At 35.1% G+C, this 21,376-nt stretch overlaps 1 protein-coding gene and 1 non-coding gene across 2 annotated transcripts; one reads left to right on the top strand and one right to left on the bottom strand.

Annotated features, from left to right (window-relative positions):
• The first annotated feature begins 7,013 nt into the window (after positions 1-7,013).
• Positions 7,014-8,895, top strand: LOC116120972. The gene is made up of 2 exons (XM_031406942.1): positions 7,014-7,354; positions 8,838-8,895. The coding sequence occupies exons 1-2, from the start codon at positions 7,014-7,016 to the stop codon at positions 8,893-8,895; spliced, it is 399 nt and encodes a 132-aa protein (XP_031262802.1).
• On the bottom strand, positions 7,392-7,498 carry LOC116121005. The gene has a single exon (XR_004126631.1). It is a non-coding gene; the product is annotated as a small nucleolar RNA R71 (small nucleolar RNA).
• Positions 8,896-21,376: the final 12,481 nt, after the last annotated feature.

The following is a 21,376-nucleotide window of genomic DNA, read 5'->3' as shown; positions in this document are numbered from 1 at the left end:
TCTGGGAGCCATAGAGTATCTATGGGAAGATCGGGAAATAGAGATTCAATGATGTATCTGTTGAAATGATGTTGTGTAATGCAGATTGATGATGCATTAGAATTTCAGATTGAAGTTTGTATTCGGAATTTCAAATGGAGTAATCAGATTAATTTCAAAATGAAAACTATGTGTGTGTGATGGCATAAAACACATGCATATTAATTGGGTGTTGACTTGTATAATGCATATTATGATATAATTGATATACGTGCAAATCAAGCCTAAGCTCGAGCTCGATTTGCATACGAGCCTAACTCGAACGAACTCGAATTCCCATCCTCCAATGACTCAATCAAAGTTGATTTCTGGAGCTCGTCGAACTCGAATTCGAACTCGAGATAGTATATTTCATGAATGAATGCACAAACTGTTCGGCTCGGTGTGGTTTGTTTACAACCCTAATTCATTGCTCATTTGAGGACCAGTACCATCACCCTGTACCATCTGTGTGCTTTTTCCAAATTTGTGGTTAGTATTTTAATGCTTTTACATTCATCATTCCAGTTTTCTAAATATTCCTTTCATGGTGTTGAAAAATAGGAACTAAATAGAATATTTTCTTATAACTATTTAACTCAAATAGTTGTAAGAATTTTTTTTTTTTTTTGTTTGGAATAATAAATCAAAATCATGTTATTAATTAAAATGATATTATAGTGTTATAAAACTCAGCCCATACATCACATAAGTATATTTTATTAGTTATACAGTGTGTAGTAAACATAATAAATTTAGAGAAAGGTTGAAAAACAGATTCTTTACCTTTGATTAACGAGATGCAAGTAAAAAGGTGGAATGGTAAAACTGACTCGTTCATATTGTAATACATCACAAACTAATTTTATTGGACCATAGTATTAGCATGCTCACAATTATATAAAATGGGGATGAAGATATGTATTATATTCATAAATAAATTAGTACCGGCTGAAGACATTGAGGCTGAGGCAAAAATTCTAAATTCGGCTTATTTATCTATAAAATAATAATTGTTAATTAGTTTTCTATTTTCAAGTTTTATCAATATTTTATTTTCTTTTTTATCATTTTCTTAAATTTTAATATCTAGATTCATATTGATTTTGTACCAAACCTAATGTTAAAAATTAATTACAAATAAATAATGAATAAAGATACAAATAAAATGAATGACATCAATTTGAATAAAATTACTAGACAAAAAATATAGAATAATAAGATTTGAAATGTGATCAAACCTCTGTTGTTATGAAATTTGTACAATAGAGTGATTGATTGATTTTGATGAATCAGAACCGATGGATGTGTGATTGATTAAAATTAGCAAGAAAAATAAAATAAATGATGAGGTAACCATTTCAATGATTTTTTCAAGGTTATTTATACATGGATCGATAACAATAATGAGTGATTTAAGGGATTACGATTTAATCATGGGAAGTTAATATCATGATTTGTGATCGGCTAAATCTAAATTGCATGATAAAGGGTTGAAATCCTCTCTTTATTTAAGGGATAAGGTTTATCGATAATCTGCAGAAAGTTCCAATTAGCTTGCTCTCCAAGCTTGACTGCGCAGAGCTTCACTTTTCCTACTATCATAATTTGGAGCTTTCATAAACTTCTTACAACATGGCCCAATTGGAGGAAGTCGAGCTTCAGAAACTATGAGTTCTCAAAACATGCCTCAGGTGCAGCAGTGAGATTGAGCTGACTTGTCTATTGGCATTGATGTACTTTGCCAGCTTATGCGGGTGTGGGAGTCTTCTTGGCAAACTGTTAATGCAACACGATGACCTAGGACGTGCTTGACTTGTAACGTCCTAGACATCTAGCGATGTAACTAAGACTTGAGAAGTAATGCTCTCCTGATTTAATTTGAATTTGGCTCTTGAGGGCAAGAATGTAATTTTTGTGGGAACACTCATGCTTTAATGCAGGTGTAGGTGAATAGTCACCCTAGCTATGCATGTGCACATCAATTGAAATGACGAGTTGTGACGTTTCTCTTTTCGAAACGGTAGTTATGTTATCACCATAGATTGCTGCCATGTGGCCTAGATGGACGAATGAGATCATCGAAGGAATTGAAAGGTTGAGATCTTTTGTGAGAATGAACAGTCATGATCGTCTGCCGCCCCGAGGTGACTTGCTATAAAAGAAACTCTAAGCCAGAGTCAGAAAACTTTTGCAAACTTTTTGTTCCCAAACCAAAATTTTTTTTCTTTCAATCTCGGCTGCGCACATTCTGATTTCACAGTGGTTTACTAACAACTTCTCCAATTCCCCACTCCCAAGTAAGTCTATGTTCCTCAATTCTTCTTTTATTCTTGTCTTTGCTTGGCATTATTGTGGTTGTTTTGCTTGTGATGAAGTGGATTGAACAGGAGTTCATGTTGATGAGTCTTAGATTAGGAAAGTTGTATAAAGTAACTGGAATTTGTTGTTGGAGTCTGGGTTAGTTGTAGTAGCTCGTCGTTGGAGGTTCACTCTAGTGCACCTCGGCTACTTAGGACTGAAGGCAAGTGTAGGTAGGTTTAACCATCTTGGCTTAGATAGCTCGTAACACTTGTCCTTGCATTTTTCAGGTATCTGAAGACAAGATCATCAACATGGAGTCCAGTGACCAAAGCATTGTAGGTTTTTCAATGAAATATCCTCGGTAGTTTGAACTAAAACCGAGGACAGAGTTCAAGATGAACTCGCTGCAAAAGTCTTAGGTAGGAGTCGACCTAGCAGGCTAGGGCTCAATTCTTGGAGCTCGATCAAAGATTCTAATGCTGATTCTGATGAAGATTCCATCAAGGTGGTTAAACCTAAGGACGTGAGCAAAGAGGAGCTCGATCTTTGCGATGACCTTAGAAGACTTAAAGAGAATCAAAAACAAGAATGGGATTTCCAATCTGCTTCATTGCACAGTGGCTACTCATCAAGGGATTTGCCTGTAGATTGGGTTGCGATCTCCAAGGTTTTATTGAAGTGTGGAATGCCTGTTTCACCCCACCCTTCATTGCCAATGTGCTAGGACACTTCAACGTTGTTCTACTTTAGTTGATAGCGAATTCGTATATAATAATGGTGGGTATGTACCTCGCCTTCAAGAAGGGTGGATTGTACAAGTTATCTGTCGATGAGCTCGTCCATGTATATTATCTTAAGAAGCAAAAAGGAGGGACTTACTACCTAACCAAAGCCAAGAGAAGCTCGATTAATGGATTGGTCAGGATCTTGAACAAAACAACGAATTGGATACTGACTACTATTTCCTCCATTGCAGAGATAACGACTCCTTGAGGGAGGAAGCCTGCATGTGCTCGTTGACGCTAATTTTCAAATTCATAGTTCGTTACTTTTTGCTTCTAACGATCTATTTTTCTATTTCAATAGTTAACCGTGACCAGAATTTCCTTCCCCGGTCCTCTCAAAACTGGTTCTCCAATTCAGGAGTTGCCTGAAGCTGACCACGACGTGAGGAATTTTATCTCGCTCAACAATTTAATCGAAAGAGGATTTTGCCCTCCATTTGCACATTTCGAGCCAATTTTTTCCCCAAAGATGAGAAGGAGTCAGTTTACTTTGCCTCGCTTTCCGTTTGGTTGCTTCTATCTTTCCTAAACTCGGATTCCATGTCAATCTTACAAAGATGCCTGCACCCAGACCCAAGTCATTTCAAAAGTCGGGGTGAGCATGGGTAACGAATCTACCCTGAACCGACGGGTTGAACTGAAACCAGAACGAGAATCGAAATCTACATGAAACCGGCCTTCATAGGATAGGTTACAATTCCAATTTTTTGAAACCGTCACTGTATGGGTCGATTCCAGTTCCTGCATGGATAGGAATCAGAACTGGACCCAAAACTTAGAATAAGAACTGAGGTCAGGTACCCAGATGGAACCAAGACTGGAACAGAAGCATCAGTAAAGTATGGGGTCTATATAATTTTACATATAAAAATTTAAAATGCAATGAAGACATGTGGGTGACGTGGCGAAGAAGTGGGTGGGGTTGGTTATATGAATTAATTAAATAATATATATATATATATATATAAGCCTATTAAATAATATTTACTAATGTTCACCTATTTATATATGATAAATTGGTGAACATTAGTATATTGGTTAATTAATTATAACATTATACATGACAACTTATGGTATATTTAGAAAGAGGTAAGCGTTAATCAAACTAAATTTAATGACATTAGCACATTATAAATTAATTATATATTAAGAAAAATAATTATATATGATAAATTGATAAAAATTAGTACATTATTTAATTAAAGATTAGACATTTAATTAATTATAATATTATAGTATGAAAATTCATGGTATATTAAGAAATGTAAGTGTTTTGTAATCAAACTTAAATTAATGACATAAAACAAACTTAGAGACATACTAATTATTTAATTAAAGATTCATAAATCATATTAATATTAATATTTAATTTGATTCTTTTGTCATAGTTAATGTTAATTTAACTTATGGTCAAATTTAAAAACTTCATTTTCACTTTAGTAATTATAATATTATATAAATTATTTTTATTAATTCATAAGTATGATTGTATGAATCGAAGTTCAACAAGTATAAAAAATAAGTGATTATTTGTTAATTTATTAAAATACAAAAATCAAAACCACCTACTAATTGTGTATGAATTTTTTTCCAAAATGATGTAATTATTAGAAATTTATTAAAATACAAAAATCAAAACTACCTACTATAATGTTAAAATTTTGAGGGCATGTGATTAAGACTTAAGAGAATCAAAATATGTTAGATTCATTAATTATTTGATTAATTGACTGTATAATTGGAATTAGGATCCAATTAAAAGTTTTTAATGTTATTAAAAGAATTATTTTTTAATAAAATAGTATATTTGATTGAATAATATTTACTTCAATTATCAAATTCTAAGCATATCTATGGTAAATTAGTAATTATATATGATAAATTGATGAACATTAGTACGTTACTTAATTAAATGATTAAATATTTAATTAACTTATGGGCAAATTCAGAAAACTTCGTTTTCACTCTAGTAATTATAATATTATGTAATATTTGTATTTTTCGATAATAAAGTTCACTAAAATTTAATTCCCAAAATTAATTCAACAACTATACTTTGATGTAAAATTTAATTATATATATATATTTCCAAGGATTTATGACTGTGATTGGACACAAATGAATGAGTAATGAAAATTGAAAACTACTAAATGCTCGTTTCTTAATTTTTAAGGGGTGTCTTTGCAAATTTTTAAGGTTTATTTGTCATTTTGTAAATTAATAGGGGGTAACTGAAATTTTATAAGATACTGATAATCCTAGGATTATACTATTTTCTTTGTGCTTTTTGTAGGATTTCGGATACTTTTTATTAAGTTTTGTGCCGGAATTACTACTTAAATTTGTTTATTTTACGTTTTAGGCCAACGTGCAGTTGGAGCAAAACTGAGCGAAAATGAGTTTCTGGACTCGGAATCAAGCGAAATTTAGGAATCAGGGGAATTTTAATGTTGATTGGAAGCACTGTGAAGTTTGCTCCTATTGGGGATCACGAAGATCAAAGACTCAAGCGAAGAAGCAAGCAGAGGGTATTTTCGTAATTTTATAAAAGTTTAGCAAGAGTTTGTCGCGGCAAGGTTCTTTCTTCACCACGGCAAGCTAGCCTCAGGTCAGATGGTTCAGCAAAATTCAAATCGATGTCGCAGCGAGATTCTTCTTCGCTGCGGCGAAAACTGCAAAATCTATTTTTGTAAAACGTTGCGTTTTGCTTGTATTGTATTAGTTCCTAGGGTTTTTGGCCGACTATTTAAGAGAGACTTATCCATTTTTTAGAGGTGGTCAACACTGTTAGATAAGGGGAAGAGGAGAAGGAGATTTGAGGAATTTGGGTCCCTAAATAGGGAAGAATTCATTCCTCGTTCAATTTCTAATATGTTGAACTCCGCGTTTATTGTTTATGTGATGTTTTTCTTTATTTTGAGCATGAACTAACTCACTTTTAGGTTAGGGTTTTGATGTAACTTGGATTATAATGGTTTAATCTATAAATTTGTGTTGTTTTTTAGTTCTATTGCTTGGATTATGTGTTTATTCTTGTTCTTAATGCAGTTGGATGTTGGTTCTTTTGATTCAATTGAATGTTGAGCATGATGAGACTGAGAAGTGATTCATGTGTTAGCTTCTTAGAGTAAACACCGTAGATTAAGCAATGCTAGAGATAGGTTTAGCAATCTATGAAATCTTTATAGGATTCCATTTGGCTTAACAGACTTTGAACTATTAACCTTCATTTTGTTAGGTGTGGAAGTTTAATAGGGATAGGTAGGAGAATATAGCCTGAGAAGGTATATTATACAACTTAAGGAATTTGATTTATAATCCTTTTATGTGAATTTGGAAGCAATAGAAATTGTAGATTAAACTAGAGTATCCTAGTGAAGTCGAACCCTAACCTCTTTTGCTGTGCTTTGAATTTGTTTTGATTAGTTTAGTGTTAATCTTAGTTGTTTGATTTTGTGTTTTAATTCTAGCTTTACTTTCCCCCACAATTCCACATTTTTGTATTCTTCAATTAGTAATAAAATTAAGAAACTCAGTAATTAGCACGCAATCCTCGTGGGAAACTTCATCATTGTATTACTTTTTGCGACTAGTGTACTTGCTACATATGCATATTTATCAAATCACACATCAAGTTTTTGGCGCCGTTGCCAGGGATTGATTTTGTGCTGATATTGAATTCTTCTGATTTTCGCTAAGTTAAAGCTTTAAATTTCAGTTTTACCTTTAGTTTTACTTTCATTCTTTTTAGTTTGTGTAATCTCACGATCTTCCTTTTTCTTCCTTCTGTAGTTTATGTCAAGAGTAAGAAGTCTCCCTATAGTTCCCATTGATCTAGAGATTGAGAGAACAACTAGAAGACTTATTAGGGAACGAAGAGAGAGAGAAGAGACACTACGCACAGAAATGGCGAACGATAGAACTTTGAGGGAATTCTCAGTGCCCACAGTTGATGGTAGTTTTCCAAGTATCACTAGGCAATCAGTTCAAGCCAATAATTTTGAGATAAAGCCGACAATCATTCAAATGATCCAACAGTCGGTACAGTTTGGGGGAAATCCAAATGAAGATCCAAACTCACATATTGCTAACTTCTTCAAGATATGCAACACATTTAAAGCAAACGGAGTGTTAGATGATGCCATCAGGTTGAGATTATTTCCATTTTCACTAAAAGATAAAGCAAAGGGATGGTTATTGGCACTACCAGCAGGGACAATCACCACCTGGAATGAATTTGCACAAAGGTTCCTAACTAAATATTTCCCACTAGCGAAATCAGCAAAGATGAGAAACGACATCACATCATTTATGCAGGATGAGAATGAGTCACTATATGAAGCATGGGAAAGATATAAGGAACTAATGAGGAAGTGTCCACACCATGGTTTGCATGTTTGGATGCAAGTCCAAACCTTCTATAATGGGTTGCTTCCAAATGCACAAAAAATGGTGAATGTAGCATCTGGAGGAGCATTGCAAAATAACACCTGAAGCAGCCTATGAGTTACTTGAAGTCCTGACAAGTAACAACTATCAAAGGCCTAATAAGAGAATACATCCGAAGAAGTCTATGGGTGTTCATGAAGTTGATGCTTACACGGCCATTTCAGTCCAACTAGTAGCACTTCAGAAACAATTAGGGGGTATGCAGGTTAATTCTATTCAAGCACCTCAATTAACATGTAAGCTTGTGTGTAGGTAACCATGCAAGCATTGACTACCAAGTGGGGAACACCTTTGCTTCATCATCTTCATCTTTAGAGCAAGTCAATTATTTGGCCAAAAATCAGTGACCCCAGAATAATCCTTTTTCCAACACCTACAATCCTAGATGGAGAAATCACCCAAATTTTTCCTAGAGTAATCAAGGCAATCAATCGAACCAAAGGACAGTACTAAGTCATCAACAAGCGGTGAATCTTCAACCAATGGAGTAGAGGGTATCAAAGTTGGAGAATATGTTCGGGAAATTCATTCAAGAGACCACAAACTTCATGAATGAGACACAGTCCAATTTTAGAAACCAAGCAGCATCCATCAGAAATTTGGAAGTACAGTTGGGACAAATTTCAGAAAATTTGAATGAGAGAGTTCAAGGTTCTTTGCCAAGCAATACGGTGACTAACCCACGTGAATAAGCAAATACTATCACCTTACAAAGTGGGAAACCAAAAGAAGAAGTTGAATCAAGGAAGAAGGATGAGAACCCTTCAAAGAAGAAGGGAGAATCTGAGGAAAAAGTTGATGAAGAAATCATAGTGAAGGAGAAAGTGCAGAGCCAAGAAAATGAACTTCATCAAGAAAGCATACAAAAGAGAAGAAAAGAGAAGCCACCTTTTCCAAAGATACCGCCGGAGTTGGCACATCATACCCCTCCTGTTCCTTTTCCTTAGAGGCTCAAAAAGCAAAATCAGGATAAGTAGTTTATGAAATTCCTAGATGTATTTAAAAAATTGCAAATTAACATACCTTTTGCAGATGCCTTGCAACAGATGCCAAGTTATGCTAAATTCCTGATGGAGATCTTTCAAACAAAAGGAAACTGGAAGAGGATGAAACAATGATGCTTACAGAAGAGTGTAGTGTCATTCTGCAAAAGAAGCTACCACCAAAACTCAAGGATCTAGGGAGTTTCACTATCCCTTGTGTTATAAGAGATATTACATTTGATAGAGTTTTATGTGATTTAGATGCTAGCATTAACCTAATGCCTTTTTTTGTTTTCAGGAAACTAGAGATTGGTGAGGTGAAGCCCACAACCGTATCCTTGCAGCTTGCAGATTGATCCATCAAGCATCCATGGGGTATTATTGAAGATGTGCTAGTTAAAGTGGATAAGTTCATCTTCCCTATGGACTTTGTTGTGTTGGATATGGAAGAAGACAAGGAAATCCAGCTCATTCTGGGAAGACCATTCCTTGCTACAAGGAGGACTTTGAATGATGTTCAACAAGGAAAGTTGATCCTAAGGGTCCAAGATGAAACTGTGACTTTTAATGTCTTCGAGGCTATGAAATTTCCATCAGAGTTAGATTCATGTTTTAGTGTGGATTTGGTGGATAAACTTGTAGCGGATACTATCGAAGAGATCACCCTACAACTAGCTCTAGAAGCTTGCATTGCCTAATCCAAAACAACCGAGGTAGACAAACCAAATAAGAATGAGTATGGTAGGTATTTGGAAGTACTCTAACCGATAAACACAAGCCAAGATCTAGAATTTGAAGATTTTGACATAGAAAAAGAGAAGGAAAAGGCAAGAACGGAAGAACCTCCAAAACTTGAACTAAAGCCTTTACCACCTCACCTTAAATATGTGTATCTTGGTGAATCAAAATCCTTCCCAGTAATCATTAATGCAAAGTTGAATAAAGTAGAGGAAGAGAGATTGATTCAAGTGTTAAGAGAGCATAAATCAGCCATTGGATGGACCATTTCTAACATTAAAGGCATTTCTCCATCTCTTTGTATGCACAAGAAACTCATGGAAGATGATGTCAAGCCTAAAGTGCAGCCACAACGAAGATTAAATCCTTCTATGAAGGAAGTAGTGAGAAAGGAAGTGGTAAAACTCTTAGATACAGGTATCATCTACCCTATTTCAGATAGCCCTTGGGTGAGCCCAGTGCAAGTGGTCCCAAAGGAAGAAGGTATCACGGTAATGAAGAATGAAAGCAATGAATTGATACCAACTAGGACAGTCAAAGGTTGGATGGTGTGCATTGACTACAGGAAGCTGAATGAAGAAACAAGAAATGTTGATCATTTTCCACTTCCTTTTGTTGATCAAATGTTGGAAAGGCTAGCAGGGCATGCGTACTATTGTTTCTTGGATGGTTATTTAGGATATAATTAGATCCCCATTGCCTCTGAAGATCAAGAAAAGATGACATTCACTTGTCTTTATGGTACCTTTACTTATAGAATGATGCCTTTTGGGTTGTGCAATGCACCGACCACATTTCAGCAATGCATGATGTCGATATTCAGTGACATGGTGGAGCGGTTCATAGAAGTCTTCATGGATGACTTCTCTGATTTTGGTTCTTCTTTTGATAATTGCCTTTCTAACCTTTCCCTTTTTTTGTAGCGATGTTAAGATACAAATATGGTGCTCAACTGGGAGAAGTGTCACTTCATGGTTCAAGAAAGTATAGTGCTCGATCACCGAATTTCAAAGAATGGCATTGAAGTAGACCGAGCCAAAACGGAAGTGATTGAGTAGCTGCCACCACCTACAAATGTGGCAGACTGGAGTTTCCTAGGGCATGCAGGGTTCTATAGAAGATTCATAAAGGATTTCTCCAAAATATCTAGACCCATTTGCAATTTGTAGATTAAAGATGCATCATTTGATTTTGATGATGAATGCATGCATGCTTTTCAAACTTTTAAGAAATTAATAGTGTCTGCACCCATTATTTTTATAGTTGAATTACACCACTACTTAAAAAGAGCTTGTGATGCTAGTGATTTTACATTAGGAGTGGTTTTAGGACAAAGAAAGAACAAGGTTTTGCATGTAATTCAGTATGCTAGCAAGACATTAATTGATGCATAGTTGAATTACACCACTACTGAAAAAAGAGTTTTTAGCCGTTGTTTTTGCATATAACAAATTTCGCTCTTATTTGCTAGGTGCTAAGGTGATTGTCTACATGGACCATTCAGCACTCAAGCATCTGTTGGCAAAGCAAGAAGCAAAACCAAGGCTAATAAGATGGATCTTACTACTGCAAGAGTTTGAATTGGAAATCCGAGACAAAAAAGGGTTAGAAAATATGGTAGTAGATCATCTATCAAGGATTGAACAACCAGCATAAGGAAGTGAAGAGGAAACTCAAATCAAGGAGACATTCCTAGATGAGAAATTGATGAGAGTTGAAGAAGCACCTTAGTATGCAGATATTGCAAATTACTTATCAAGAAGAGTGCTTCCAAATGGCATGACTTTCCAGAAAAAGAAAAAAAAAATCTTTGACTTGAAATTCTATTTTGGGAAGAACTGTTTTTGTATAAACATTGTGTAGATCCGGTGATACAAAGATATGTCCAAGAAGAAGAAATGGAGAGTATTTTAAGGCATTGCCATGAGAAGGAAGTCAGTGGTCACTTTAGAGGCGCTAGAACAGCATCTAAAGTCCTTCAATCTAGATTTTAATACCAACTTTATTCAAGGACGCTTTTTGGGTTGTTCAGGAATGTGACCAATGTCAACGGAGTAGAAATATTTCAAGGAGAGATGAGATGCCATTGACTAACATCTTGGTTGTTGAACTTTTCGATGTGTGGGGTATTGACTTCATGGGCCCTTTCCCGAATTCATATGGGAATTTGTATATCTTTGTGGCTATTGACTATGTGTCGAAGTGGGTGGAAGCAATTGCATTACCCTGCAACAATGCCAAAGTGGTGGTGAACTTTGTGAGGAAAAACATTTTCTCAAGATTTGGAGTACCACAACAATCATCAGTGATGGAGGAACCCATTTTTACAATAGGCAGTTTGAAGCTCTCTTGGGAAAATATGGAGTGATACATAGGGTTGCTACACCATACCATCCTCAGACCAACAGGCAAGTGAAACTTTCAAACAGGGAGCTGAAAAAAATTATAGAAATGATGGTTAATGCATCCAGGAAGTACTGGTAACGAAAGTTAGATGATGCATTGTGGGCATACCGTACTGCATTTAAGACTCCAATTGGCATGTCTCCGTTCCGTCTGGTGTATGGTAAGGTATGTCACTTGTTGGTGGAGCTAGAGCATAAGGCATACTGGGCAGTAATGCAGCTAGACCTGGATTTACAAGCTATTGGGGAAGAAAAAATGCTGCAATTGAATGAACTTGATGAGTTTCGTCATGATGTTTATGAAAATGCCTGTATATACAAAGAAAATACCAAGATGTGGCACGACAAGCACATAACGAAGAAAAACTTTGAAGTGGGTCAAAAAGTATATATTGCTATACAATTCTACACTTAGGCTCTTAGCAGAAAACTTAAGTCTAGATGGTTCGGACCCTTCATAGTTACCCAAATCTACCCATATGGAGCTGTTGAGATCTCGCATGAGGAAAAGGGTACATTTAAGGTGAATGGGCAGTGATTGAAGTCGTACATTGATGGACTGCTGAGTTGCAAGTCATTGCCCATCAAACTCGATATCCTAGAATGAGATCCTAGGAGAAAGTTGAGCTTCTGACTATCAAGCGCTTCTTGGGAGGCAATGTAATACCCACATTCAAAAATATGGTAGAGATTATTCTATAGTCATATGAATATATTTAACTAGTTTTATAGAAGAATTCCATAAAAGTTTCAATGGGGGCAAAATGGTCATTTCACACAGAATCACATGTTGAAGTGAACAGTGAGAATGATAAATATAATGTATTAAATGTGCTAGCCATGAGAATAGAGTGGTAGAAAGGTTATGGACAATACACGTGATGTGATGCCGAGATAAATACATGTTTGTAAAGTAATGGAAAGAAATTAAAGAATAAGGATAAAATGGTCTTTTCACTCACGACTAGATGAAAGAGTGGGGAGATGACCAAGAACATATGTTAAATCCATTGAAAGTGAGGGTATATCTGTAAATGCACGTATGGCGTAATTAGAATTATCATAAAAGTGCAAGAGCAAAATGGGAACATATATATAGTTAAAAGGTTTCAATAAACTAAACACTAGCCATTCCATCCCTTGTACACGCCACCCCTCATCCAATTTCTCTCAAACTTCTTCACCAAATTTCAAAGAGAATTCATAGGAATTGGCTTAAATTTTTGTAGATTTTCAATCCCAAAGCATCCAAAGGTAAGATTCTAGCACAAAGGTGTATGATTAACCTTTAAAGTTTTAAATTCTTATGGTTTTATATGATTTTGGTCCAAGAGGAAGAGAATTTTAGCAAAGGGAGGTTATATCATTAGTGTTGCACAAATTCAAAGTAAGTATATCCAATTTTAGTCTTGATTTGAGCAATAATTGTGTAGATTGATTCTTGTATGTGTGTATGTGATTGTATGGTGAGAATTATTGGTTGTTTTAATGTTGAATGATGTGTAAAATTCCAGCCATGAGAAGTAGTTCATGTGTATGTGGTGATTTGGTGGAATTATGGATGAAATACGGAAGAATTGTTGATGAAATTTTGAAGTGTTGAATCCGGCTAGATTTGAAGTTAAATTTAGTGAGTTTTGCTCCAATTTTGGTGGATTTGGAGAGTTGTGGAAGTGTGGCCAACTAAGTATTTGCATGTGCATGTGAATTGTTTGATGAAAATTCAAAGAGAAATGCATGCATGAGTTTGTTAAATCTTATTGAAGAAATTGTTAGAGAAAGGAAAGAATTGGAGTTGAAAGGTTATGTTAGGCTTAATCAAGTGTAAATTTTAGTATTCAAGAGTGCATTTTGTTATGCCAAAATTTAGAATATCACTTGGTCATTTTAGTTCAATGAGATAAATGGCTTTTAGTGTATGGTTCAAGTTACTTGTACCTTTAGTATTTCTTCGGTAGCACATTTTATTTAGTTATTGAATTAGAAATTGTGAAACTTATGACTTTGGGAAAGTGTTAGAAGGGATTTACATGTTAAATTGTTACTTTGATATGGCATTGTTGATAGTAGAGAAGGTAGATTATGTCATGACATATCAATATGCCATAATAAATTCTCAAGTTTGTGTACTTGAATTTAGAAAGATTATCCAAATAATGGCTTGGCCAAATGAGTATATTGTTGTTTCTTGTTTTGAGATTAATTACAAACAATATGTAATAAGTGATTTTATTGTATATAGATATCAAAAGAAACATTAAAGAAATAGAAGTTTGGTTTATGCATTAAATACATGACCATTTTAGAAATTGATTGGTATGAGTCTAGTTTTCATGCCTTATTATATATATTACATGCTATAGAATTGTGCTAGAAGATCTTGAGAATAGGTTGTATTGGCCAAAAGTTTAGTTAAGAATGTTAGAAAGAAATTAGAATTTAGCCAAAGTATATATGTTGTGTCATATGTTAGTGGTAGCGTGCCGAATGCACCAAATTAATTAACCTTACTAACCTAACTATTAAATTGTATAAAGGGTGAGCAAGGGTCGATCCCACAAGGAATGATTCAATTAAATTCTATATTCTATGCCAATAGCCACAATGAAAACAACACAATAAAACCCTAAACAGTGAACAGGACAACACAACAGAGTAATGAAAGGGGTTTGTAATCAAGGCAAACTAAAGTAAAACAAACAATGGTAGAAAATATCAGATTAAAAGAAATTAGTTCTCAGTTAAAGATCTACCTAAACATGCATTGGACATGAACTAACCGTAACACTGTTCTATCTCGTTATTATGGAACTACTGACCCTAGGAAACAACAAGCTCTATTACCCGAATTCTCCCTTAATCGTCACTATTGAAATAAGCTCTTCAAGTAGATCCTAACCCTCGAACAACCTAGAATAAGCGCTCTAAGTTTAATTCAATGGTAGCCTTAAGAATTAGGAAAATAGATCAATCTAAGCAACAATCACACAAGCTCGGATTATTTAACTTAGGTTATGTTATTCAAGATGGCAGAATGAAAACTTGTCTATAATCATCTATCATCATGTGTTACCCATTGAATAGAAAAAGGACAATTACGGATCACAATTCCTAATTCTAACAGATAAAATTCTGATTAAACAATTCAACGGGCCATTACTAAATCACCCAAACAGAAAATTATAAACAATTAAAACAGAATAACATAAACAATTCCAATAAAAACGAATTAAGAATAATGTTACTGAAGTTAGGTTACACCAATGACATGAATTTAGGCTTCAAAATCCCCTTGAACTGAAAAAGAAAGATCAGCCTCACATCTTGATGTAGAAAGTAAAAGAAAACCGAAAAAAACTAAAAACTACTGCTGTTCTATTCTCTCCCCTTTTTAACCTAACAACTCATCAATAAATAACATGTGTTTTCCTTAATTCTATCCCAAGAATCATGGAATTTCTTTCCTAGACGTTTCCTAGAAGATAGACTTCCAGATTTGTCAAAATCTTATCAGATATGAAAAACAGAATTCATCTCCAGGTTGCACCAGAATTATCGCAATGTAAAAGATCTTTTCTGGGTTCGGTCACTTCATAAAAATTGTAGTCCAGGATGTGTAGATGAATCTAGGCTTTTGAATCACCCGCTTTTGATATCTGACGCTCCAGTTAGGCCCGTTTGAAGATTCAATACTCAGCTAGGAAATCCTTCTGCGACTAGGATTCCAGGTCCGGTTTTGCAACAACTAATGAAGACCCAAACGAACTCGGATTCTTGCCCATAATACCTTAAAGTTTGATTCGTCAACTTTACTTTTTATGAAGAACACTTTTGCAATCGAGAAATCTGACTCCATGAAAAACCTGAAAAAACGCAGCACGGGTCAAAATAACAAAAATCTGGAATTTCCTAATCTTTTATCACTTATTTCCTAAAGTCTATCCAACTATGCCAAACCTATAAAATAAACTCTAATCAACTCAAATAGGCATAAAACATAACAAAAAACATAATATGGAAGGAATAAAAATATATAAATTACACTCTTATCAGCTAGATTGAATTTACAATGATTAATATGGCAATATAGATTAATGTATAGAATGTAGGCAAAACAAAAGAAGAAAGAAGGACATGTATAACAATTGAAGTTGATGGTCATATAAGAGAATGCAAATTTATGACATTAAGATTTGTATTTAGAAAGTTGTACAAGGCATGTTTGTTACATTAGAAAAATATTAGAGAGTTGTTTAATGACATGGTTATGTGACATATAAGTTTGAGAAAAACCAGTAGCATAATTGGGCAAGTTAGTAGACTTAATACCTAAGTTGTGGCATAGATTTTTATAGAAGAAGTTAGATTGCCCAAAATGTAGAATTCATTCCCTAGTTGAATTGTGCTGTTTAATATCTCACTAATATAATTATAGAAGAGTAGAATTTGTGAGAGCTAATGTACTTGTGTACGTGTACATTTTACATGGCATGATAGAATTGAAGAATTACATAATTATGTAGAAATTATAGAATCACATACGTACACATGATGCATAGAATTCAGAACTAAAGAATAAACTAGAAAATGTTAAATTTAAGCGTGTTATTAGAATAGAACTTTGGGCTTTCTAGAAAAGTATAGAAATAAAAGCCTTAGAATTAATAAAGTACATGCCAGAGTCAGACACATATTTTGGGATCATGCATAGATAACACATAAATGCATGACATAGCATAGCATATATTTCAGAAATTTTATAATTACTGGAAATGTCTAGCTAGTTATTTTGTAGATTTACAGAGCATGTTTTCAAAGGGTTGTTGCGATGGGGAACCTATGAGCATTCGCTGCATTAGCTAGTGGTGACAGAGATGCAGAAGTTTCCCACATGCATGCCGCCATCAGTGAGCGGCCTCAAAATATAAAACAGAATTGTACAGTCCGCTAGAAGTGCATGTGGATGAGGACTGTACCTAGAAAGAATTTCAAAATATGCTCATGCAGCCAAGGTTCCAAATCCATGCCTTAGCATAGTCCAATCGACAAACCAGAACAGAAAACAGAAAGAATTTCAGAAAGAAAAGAAAAGAATTAGAAAAGAACTTTGAAAAGAATACAAAAATGATCATTTGCATATGCATCAGACATTTTATGTGCATTGCATCTTATGCATTTATGCATAGATTAAACAGTTTATTTATTATTGCGTGTCTGACTAGCCGAGAAAAGAAAATAGAAGCCCATGAGAACAAAGAAGAAAGGAAAATAGATGCCCATAGAATAGAGAAGAAAAGAAAATAGAAGCCTATAAGAATAGAAAAGAAATTAGAGATATACAAAAAAAGAACAGAAATTAGATACATGCTAGAAAAGAACAGAAATTAGAAACATGACAAATAGCAAGAAAACTGAGTGATTTGTTGAGTAGAGAAAGAAACAGAAAGTTATAATCTAATAGAGAAGAGAAATAAAATGATAAAGAATAGCACAGCCCTGGAAGGATTTAGACAAATTTGAGAAAAATAAAAGGCTGCTAAGTAGTATGCCTGGGAATAAAGAGAGAAAGCAAGCAGAAATTTAGAAGCAGTATAGCGGAAACGAGGACAGCAGAGTAAGAGCATAGTTAGTTTTGATTTACTTATTGAGCATTTATAGCTCACCCCATTGCTTTCTTTATTTTGCAAGTATTAGATTTTAGTGGTCGGGAGGCGTCAAGCTGGTGAGAGGATTGCACACATTGTCTCAGTGAAGAATTTTAATGTAGATTTATATATGTGAGAAATAATCTTTGTGTAATAGTATGTTATAACTGGATTATGGATAAAAATTTAAGATGAACACCCTTTTTAAGCTAGCAATTCTCTGGATTCTCTATATAAGATACTCAGTGAATACTTGCCTAGTGAGATATTACATTTTTGGTATTAGAGCAAGATTTTGGAGACCTTTAGATGTTTTCTAAAAGAAAGTCAGATCAGAAGTTGGTTAAGAAAAGTGACAGTGTGCCCCTCAAGCCACGATGACATGCTCCGTAAGCTAACCGCTGTAAGTAATTTTCTTTTTACTTGTATGGGTTGATTGTTATTGATGATTAATAGTAGTTGTGTTTTTTATCTAATAGTAAGAATCAGTAGAGAATGTGGGTGAGATGCCTAATCCCGCCAGGGTTGTACACACGGGTTTAAACGAAGCAGGGTTGTAGTCTCATATATTTAGTAGCGGGAGAGTAAGCCTCAAAGTTAGCAAGATCAGTTTTGAATCCAATGACTGCAAACCCATTGGGAAGTTAACCCTGGAAAGAAAAACTTGAAGGTAAGTGGGCGCAAGGCCTGCATAGTGGTTCAGAGAGAGAATGGTGGCCTATTAGAGATATGGTACAGTAAGAGACTCACACTTGAGAATGGTACCATGCCAGCCACTAACATTAGTTACAAATCCATGGGGTTCTAGAGAGCCATGGTTAGTTAACCGATCCGGATATAGTTGTTAAAACGGGGAGAGGTAAGTATGAATCTAGTTATATTAAGTATCCCCGATTAAGAGGATTATTTTGAGTATAAATTTCCTAGGGAGACATAAAGTAGAGAATCAGTACCGTTAGAGAAGAGTGAGATTCAATTTAGATGACTGTGATCAGTTCAGTTTTAGAAAGGGCTATCAATTAATGTGATGATTAGTAATAGGAGGGCCAAGAAGCAATTGAGAAAAAGATGTATGGAGTATTTTTGCCCTAATGGTGCATAGCGGGGTGGTTCCCAATCTAGAGATCAAAGATGTGTTAGTAGTCCGGGTGCATAGCGGGGTGGTTTCAGACATGTTCCCAGATAAGTTATCGAATTTGATTCCCAGAGAGAGAGATGGAGTTTAGCAGTAAATTGGCACTAGGGATAACATCAATTCCTAAGGCTCCGTACTGAGTGGCCCCAGTAGAACTCTAGAAATTAAAGGAGTATTTCTAATAATCTTCTAAGCAAGGGATCTCTCTAACCTAGCCAGTCTCCCTAGGGTGCACCAATCTTATTTAGTGGAAATAAATAAATAATAATGGATCACTCCAGGTGTGTATAAACAACCCCCCCAAAGCATAATATGATGACGAGCAAAGAATCAAATTTCCATGGCTTCATATGGATAAATAGAAGTGGTGCCAAGAATTTAGAAGAATAATTAGTTGACAAGTGATGACACAAGATAACAAGTTGGTGAGTGCATAAGAGATATATTACTCTATGAGTGACTATAGAAGTAGATAAGAATGGTTAGCCCGAATATATGCCAGAAGGATAGTCAGGATTTCCGATATACCCAAGGAAATAGTACGTTGAGCCCCAGACAAACAGAAGAGTTATGCATACTTAAAAGAAGAATTGTGGAATTCCAGGTGGGTAACAAAGTTTTTATTAAGAATTGCCCCCATAAATATGTCTTAAGATTCAGCACAGATAAGAAAATCATTCTAAGAAATTTAAGCCTAAGTGAGATATCGCAAAGAATGGACTGTTTTGCTTTTTGTGTTTCAGGTGAAAGATTAAAATTTGGCATAAAGCAAAATTTTTCCAGATTTCGCCGCGGCAATAAACACATTGCCAAATGTGTGATCTTGAATTTCTAGATTTTCGCTGCGGCAAGAAATGAATTTTACTGTGGCAATGTACGCTCTATGATCATTATGGAAAATTGTCAAGAACTTCGCCACGACAAAGAATTATTTTTGCCGCAGCATTGAATACTCTATGACCCTTAAGAAATTTTTTTTCCAAATTTCATTGCAGCAATAAAAAAATTTCGCCGTAGCATCGAGCAGTTCACACACAAAGAAGAGGGAATTCAAGAACTTTGCTGCAACAAAATTAACTCTTCGCCACAGCGAAAACTGTTTTCTATATAAACTTGCTTTATCTCTCCTATTTTTCACAAGCATTCAAAAAAGTCTCCAAGAACCAAAAATTTCCATCTTCAAATCCTGATCTTTTCCAGTCGATTTCCTCACACTACTCCACTCCACAACTCCCATAAACACCCAATCACCTTACTTTCTCAAAGATTTTGCAGATTATTGAAGAAATTGTAGAAACCCTAGGTTCTCTAAAAATTTGGGGATCTTGCAATTTGGGCGGAAATTGGTGAAATTTAAGGTGAATCTGTGGTGAGCGAGGTATGAATTCGTGTTATCTAGTTTTGAATTAAATCAATTTCGGTTTTTTAATGCTTTAGGTTTGAGAATTGATTGAGTTGTGGATTTGTTTCGAATTGTGAAGTGGGTTTGATTTGAGAATTATGGATTTTGAATTGTTTTGTGTTGATGAAGTTGGGTTTGTAATTTTGAAGTTGATTGAGTGCATTTGGAAGGTTGGTGATTTTGGCCTTTGAGTGTAAATTTTGAAAGATTAAGGGTGAGTTGAGTAATTGATTGCTAGGTTGTGAGAAGTGTGCATTAGTGTTGGACTTGGGAGTTGAATTACTGATTTTTGGTGGTAGATTGTACTGAATTATATTGAGAGAAAATGCCACTCAAAACCATTCCAAAGGGTAAGGGCAAACAGGTAGATAATAGGTTTGTAAACGATAAGGCTAAGCAGCGATATGAAGTAGCCATTCAGAGAAAGGACAAGGGTTGTATTGCCAAGAGAGGAATGACTAGTGCCTTTGTGGATGATTGGATCAAAGGAAGAGATTGGATACCCTTTCTGCGAGAACCTAAGCATCTAGTCGTAAAGCCCATTGTAAGAGAGTTTTACGCGAACTTCCCTAAGTGTGATCCTCGGCACGTGTATGTGAGGAGTATCAAGGTGCCATTTAGTGCCAAGATCATCAATGAATTCTATGAGATTAATCCAATTGAGCATGATGATTACTTGGAATTCAAGGCTAAGGAGATTGATTATGATGAGATAATTAAGGTTATAGCAAGGCTAGGTACCTCTTGGGAGATCTCTAAGAAGGGAAAGAGAACTTAAAAGGGACTAACTTGACGGCCATAGCTAGAATTTGGTAATACTTTATCTATAAGAGGTTGATTCCAAAGACGCACTACAATTCAGTGCATTCAGAGAGAACAGTCTTACTTTATGCCATTACAATTGGAAAGAAGATGGATGTGTGTGAAATCATAATGGAGAATATAAGGCATGCAACCAAACTAGTGAGAGCTAGCTATGCCTTCCCACATCTCATCATGGAGATTTGTATGAGAGTTGGAGTCAAGAAGGCAGATGATGAACCACTTCATCATCCTGCCCAAATCCTTGACCAAGCCTATTTTCAGAGGCTCCAAGATAGACCTACCATTGGAGGAGCCAGTTCAAGCTCGAAAAGACCAAGATCCATAACCACTGCCACAACACCTGCTCCATCACCTATGACAAATTAGTTGTTACAACAAATCCTAAAAAAGATGAACAAAATGGAAAGACACCAAGATTGGATGGCAGATCATATCCGAATGATGTACGAGATACAATACAAGTGTTGCACCAATCTGGGCATTGATATATCCAACTTTCAAGGGCAAGATTGGCAAGAGGAAGAGGAAGATCAAATTCATGATGATGCCATGGAAGAAGATGATGACGACAACGAGGAAGAGGAGGATGATGAGTGAAGTCTGAAACACTTTTCTTTTGAGTTTTTGTTTTTATTTCTTTATGTTTTGTAAATTGGAACTGATGTTGATTTCTTGGTTTTTAGCTCT

This window comes from Pistacia vera, unplaced genomic scaffold (genome assembly GCF_008641045.1).
Source record: "Pistacia vera cultivar Batoury unplaced genomic scaffold, PisVer_v2 Contig954, whole genome shotgun sequence".
Classification (NCBI taxonomy): Eukaryota; Viridiplantae; Streptophyta; class Magnoliopsida; order Sapindales; family Anacardiaceae; genus Pistacia; species Pistacia vera.
This window is presented reverse-complemented; position numbering and strand designations above follow the sequence as displayed.

What these genes read in the sequence shown, in the direction of transcription:
- LOC116120972 (XM_031406942.1), top strand. Translation starts at nt 7,014, where the DNA reads ATGGCGAACGATAGAACTTTGAGGGAATTCTCAGTGCCCACAGTTGAT. An exon ending in TGGAATGAATTTGCACAAAG is followed by an intron (nt 7,355 to 8,837) that starts GTTCCTAACTAA and finishes TTTTGTTTTCAG; the next exon opens with GAAACTAGAGATTGGTGAGG.